Source organism: Mastomys coucha, unplaced genomic scaffold (assembly GCF_008632895.1).
Source record: "Mastomys coucha isolate ucsf_1 unplaced genomic scaffold, UCSF_Mcou_1 pScaffold3, whole genome shotgun sequence".
Classification (NCBI taxonomy): Eukaryota; Metazoa; Chordata; class Mammalia; order Rodentia; family Muridae; genus Mastomys; species Mastomys coucha.
Window position 1 is genome coordinate 36,008,817 of NW_022196909.1, and position 6,000 is coordinate 36,014,816.

At 43.3% G+C, this 6,000-nt stretch overlaps 2 protein-coding genes across 4 annotated transcripts in view; one reads left to right on the top strand and one right to left on the bottom strand.

The window, feature by feature from the left end:
• Positions 1-6,000, bottom strand: part of Bicc1 (BicC family RNA binding protein 1) — a 228,400-nt gene that overhangs the window by 168,721 nt on the left and 53,679 nt on the right. The window lies entirely within an intron of this gene.
• LOC116075375 (U6 snRNA-associated Sm-like protein LSm7) overlaps positions 3,854-6,000 on the top strand; it is a 45,135-nt gene continuing 42,988 nt past the window's right edge. The window contains exon 1 of the mRNA XM_031348503.1: positions 3,854-3,896. Within this exon, the coding sequence (XP_031204363.1) occupies positions 3,854-3,896 (43 nt within the window). The remainder of the gene's footprint in view (positions 3,897-6,000) is intronic.

Consider the following 6,000-nt stretch of genomic DNA (forward strand, 5'->3'; position numbering starts at 1 on the left):
CACACACATACTAGAGACACTCATGGAAAGGTCTAAGTTATGATTATATTTTATTGCCTTCAATTTTCTTACAATATAGATATACTATTGAAAATGACTCCTGGGTACTGGCAAGATGGTTCGGCAGATAAAGTGCATGCTATACAAGCTGGAAGGGAAAAGCCAACTTTCGAAAGTTGTCCTCTGACCTCCACACTCACGTGCACGCCTACACACGTACATTCGCATACACATTGTGCAAAGGTGTGTGCGCGCATATATGTGCATGGGCACACATATACCCATATACACACACGGAAATAAATTTTTAAGTTTAAAAAAAAAAAAAGGCTCTTCCAAACAGTACATACACTTAAACGCAAAAAAAAATAAAATAAAAATAAAACCGATTAAGGGTTTTCCTAAATCTAATTATACCGTTCGGCGTCTCTGAGAAACATGAAATACCATGAATCGGTCATTGCTCAACAGATCTAATTAAAGCCAGGTGCATATTTTAAGTTCGGCTCTGCAGAAAGGTTATCTCAAAGCTTGACAAAGACAAAATGAATGTGTGCTTTTCAGCTTTCGCTCTAGGCCCCAAACCCTCACCTTCTGGTAGGACCTCCCTTCCAGCCCAGTCTACAGCAGCCTGGCTCTCCAATCCCCAAAGCTGTCCTCACAACATTAAACGCCTTCAGCTTAATTGTACCTACTCGGTGGCTATAAACAGAACTGCCCAGCTGCGGTCTTTCCAAATAACCACCTTTGCAAAAAATAATCACCAGCCAGCAAAAATGATTTTGAAAAATAGGGTGCCATGTTACACTCTGCTTCTTACAGCAAGAGCTGTGAGCGGCCACTCCGTCACACTCTGGATGAACTCTGAGAATGTCACTGGCAGGGGATCATGGGAGGTAAAGGGAAGCTAAGTCTGGCCCGTCAGCAACGGTGGCGGGGGGAAGCAGAAACTTGAATGTCGTGGCAAGCATGTTACAGCGACTGTTTCAAAGTCTTCATCAAAAGTTCCAAGAATGTAATGAATCAGAAGATGCACAGAGACACGGGTAGCCCCTCCCTCTTCAATTAGGTTTTTGTGAGAGATGATCAGAATTACACAGAGCACCTCTGTGGACACATCTGGTGGCTTCCGTTCATAAGAAAACCATTCCCGTCTCTCAACCCTCTCTTGCTGCTGAAACAGAAGGAACCCAGCAACTGGCCTCAGAATGATTCAAAGAAAATGTCCCCACTCAGGCAACCAGCCACTTGCCTGGTACTACACCCTAACCTCCCCAGGGATGAGGTGAGGCAAGGAACAGGGCAGGGGGCAGGGAGGTAGGGGGACAGGGGGTAGAAACAGAGATAGACAGAGACAGAGAGACACAAAGAGAAACAGAGAGGGAGAGAGAGAACTCAGAGAGGAAGGATTGCTTTCCTTTGAGTCTTTAATAATTTAAAGGATTTCTAGTTAGGTCAGAAAAATCAATGTTGACTCAGATTACTCTCTAAAGAAATTAACTGAAAAACCATCTGCAAATTTCTCCACCACTGCTCTTTCCCAAAACATTAAAAAAAAAAAAAAATCCTGATTTTAAAATTACTATTCCACCTTTCTTGGAATGTGGCCTGTATCTCTCATCATAACACAGGAGGAAAATGTCCTGTTCGTGGAAGAGCGCTTAGCTTATGGAGTGAAGTTAATGTTTTCCTATTAAACCGGTTTTGTGGAAATTTCACTTAGTTGGAGAGAACCTAAAGAGAATCGCTTTCAGAAGTAAAACACGGGTTGATATCAAAGGTATCCTTACCAGTTACACAGAGAAGTCAACACCTGCCTAGGCTACAGGAGTCCCCTATCTCAAAATGTCAAAATGGGGGGGGGGGGGTTGGCACACATGTGTAATTCTAGCTGAGGCAGGAGGATACTGACTTCTGCTAGGGATACAGACTCTGTTCAGAGCCATAACAAATAATGTAGCCAGACAGTCTCTCAATTTTTTAGGGGTTCTAAAGCTCAATGGTAGAATACTTACCCAGTATGCAAGAATCCCTGGGAACCATCCAGGGGACTGTAAAATACTTATATATATATACACACACACACACACACACCTATGTATATATGTATATATGTGTATATGTGTGTGTGTATATATATATATATATACATGCACACACACACATTATGTAAAGAGGACAAAGTTCTATCTTATTATGGAAAAACCTTCTATATTTCTTGACAAGCAGCAATCACTTCCCTTTGAGAGACACTGCTAAACACTCCTTCAGATGCCAGTGGCACAGAAGTCAAATTTGGAGGCATGGGCTGCAAATACAACTATGGTTAAATAAAGAGTTCATGGACCAGAGAGATGGCTCAGCAGTTAAAAGCACACGGCTGCTCTTCCAGAGCTCCTGAGTTCAATTCACAGCAACCCCATGGTGGCTCACAACCATCTGTCATGGGATCTGATGCCCTTTTCTGGTGTGTCTGAAGACAGCAACCGTGTACTCTTATACATAAAATAAATAATTCTTTTTTTTTTTTTCTTTTTTGGTTTTTCAAGACAGGGTTTCTCTGTGTAGCCCTGGATGTCCTTGAACTCACTTTGTAGACCAGGCTGGCCTCGAACTCAGAAATCCACCTGCCTCTGCCTCTCAAGTGCTGAGATTAAAGGCGTGAGCCACCACCACCCGGCAAAATAAATAATTCTTTAAAAAAAAAAAAAAAGCGCTCAGAGGAATTCATGGGGCTTCATAGGAAAAGGCTGGTATATGCTGGGTTATCAAACACATAGCTATACCCTGAGGAGACAAAGGGATTCCTAGGACCACTGCTGAGGGCTTACCTGAAGACCCCTTACTGGGCCTAAGTCCCAGACAGTGTAGCTCCTACCTCCTGCTGCTCTCTAAATGCCTATGACCCCCAAACTCTTATGCTGAGAACCTAACTTTGAAGGTAGTGCCTTTGGGATGTAGAGAACTTTCAAGGTGCCACAGTCATATAGGGATGTCATCCTGAATAGAACGGTTATCCGTGTAAAGAGACCTCATCAGTGCTGTCATCATGTGAGGTCGACAGCCGGAGGGTGAGCCATGAGCTAAGAAAGTGTGAGGGAACGTGACGGGGCCTTGGCCTTGCTCCCCTCAGTCTCCAGGTGATGAGAATAATGTCCTATCCTTTATAAGCTTGAGGGCTTCGTGGGGCTTCGTCTCCAATCATTTAACATCGTAACATGACATCATCATCTATCACCTATCAACATGTTAGACCTTGTTCATAACTACCTGAGCTTCCTGGGTCGCACAGGTCATAGGATGGGCATGCCTGAAAGACATCTCCCATAGATTTTTTTCTTCCCCCAGGAAACAACTAGAAAGATGGATCTGCTCTCCAATCTTGGCCATGAGAAATGACCCAGAGGGAAGAGCTCCACACAGGGCTGGACGCATGCTGGCTTCACTAACCTTCTAAATCTAAGGGGAGAGATGCATGTGGCCCTTGTGAAACACACTGCCTTGAGTAGATGTTCAGCAAGACTGTGCTGCGGCAATTATGCCTTGGGGAGGGAGGACACTCCAGCTGAGGAATGCCTGCCCAGAACTTTGAAAGAAGGGAGACGTGAGCTAGCAGAAAAGATCTCAAGTCTGGGAAAGACAAGCCTGGTTCTGGCAGAGTCTCCACAGCAAGATCAGCTTCTCAGAAACAAATTCATTTTAGCATCCTCGCTGAAGTGAAATATGTCCCACGGATTCCAGAACGTGGGCATGTGGTTGTCGTCTGCACTCGTGCAACATCTCAGCATGTCAGTGGATCGTAAAAGACGCTGCCTTTTCCTGACAGCGAATCTGAAAATCTAATAAAGTCACAATGAGGGATGAGAAGCGGGCGGAAGAGCATCTTAAACGCAAAGGTAAGTGAAGTCACTTTTATTAGAGAAACATGGGGTGACTTCTGTTAGGTGCTGGGATCAGCAACATCTGCTCTAACTCTGGTCTGCTTCCCAAGTCTTTCTCTCAAGTACAGGAAAGTACACTTACTTCTGGAAGTATCCTTCTTCCTGAGAAAAAAACAAGCACTCATCCATCCACTCTGTGCATTAAATTTGTTACCAGTAAGGGGAATGGAAGGTCTTAAAACTCTTTAATCAGGGCAGGTGAATCTTAAAACAAAACTTAAATTTTTTTATTTTTTTATTTTTTTGGTTTTTTTCGAGACAGGGTTTCTCTGGTGTAGCCCTGGCTGTCCTGGAACTCACTCTGTAGACCAGGCTGGCCTCGAACTCAGAAATCTGCCTGCCTCTGCCTCCCAAGTGCTGGGATTAAAGGTGTGCGTCACCACCACCCGGCTTAAATTTATTTTTAATTTATACATATACTATACATTATATAATATATGTAATTGTATAATACATATAATATATAATATGTATGTATATAATGTGTACATATGTGTATGTATGTACACATATATGTATACACACATATATACATACACACATATATATACATACATACACATATGTGAATGTGTGTATACATATACATATACACACACATATATACATACACACACATATATACATATATACATACACACATATACATACATACACATATGTGTATGTGTGTATACATATACATACACACACACATATATATATACATACTCACACATATATACATATATACATATACACATATATACATATATACATACACACACATATATATTATATATAGTGGGGAAAACCATATGTATATGAGCACAGTTGCCAGAGATGGCTAGAAGAGAGTATGAGATGCCCAAAGCTGAAGTTATAGGTGACTGTGAGCCACCATGGGAGCCAAGAGGAGCCAAGAGCTAAACTCAGGTCCTCTGGACAGCAGTATGTGCTCTTTAACCACTGAGTTAATCACTCCAGACCCAAGAAACTTTCTCCTAATGGTGATACCGGAGATACAGAAGGCCAGTATAGGGCCTAGACAGGCACACAGAAGTCCTGGGTACACCATACAGGCAGTTTACATCTAGCTCTGGTCAGAGAAGCTGCCGGCCTCCATGGAAGGCATGAGCGCTTAGTTTCACTCAGCAACTGCTCTTGGTTTGGAAGTATACATAAAAGATTATTTCCTATGTGAGTTTAAAATAACAAAACCCACCTTACGGGACTCCTCTAAATCCATTAGCATTGGGCCTTCCTGTGGTGCACTCGATCCTCTGACAGAGTACACCAGACACACACTAGTAATATACCAATCCACGGTCTCACTGGGCTCCTGATTACTTAGTGTTAATCCCATATAAGTAAGTGGAATAGTGCACTTTCTGGAAAGAACCACAAATGACGAGAAAAGGAACACAAGGTGCGACCATCACAACGACTGGGCGTTTGTTATCAGCTCTGCATTAACAAAACCACAGAGCCTTCCCCTGCCTCGCCTTCATCAGCTCTTACGTGAGATCTGTGACACCCATGTGACACCCGTGACATCTATGACACTCACTAGGTCACACATTGGTTTATGCCGATTTGGTTTATGCAAATCCTATGGTAGGTAGAGAGTCAAGACCTTTTATATGAAGTAAAATAAAGTGATTTGAGGGGGTACCTGGAGGGAGGAGGCAGCCTATGCAGCAGCGAGTGAGCTCTACCAGAGCCATAGCAGCCATTCTGAGGGGCCCTCCTCAGAGCGAACAGTGACATCCTCATCACCGTCCCACAAGTGGCCGGGAAGACGGAATATTCTGGATGCCCTTTCATAGTCTCTCCGTCCATAAGCTTCCTGGTATAAACTTTAAGCCAAACCATAAACTCCCATGAGTAAACTGTTTAAGAAAACAGGCTTGAGCTAAGTTGTGATGGCTCGGCAGTTAAAAGCATAGACTACCCTGGCAGGTGACCTGAGTTCGATTTCCAGCATCCATACCTGGCAGCTCACAACTGCCTATAGCCCCTTGACCTCTAGAGAAGTTGCTCTCTCTCTCTCTCTCTCTCTCTCTCTCTCTCTCTCTCT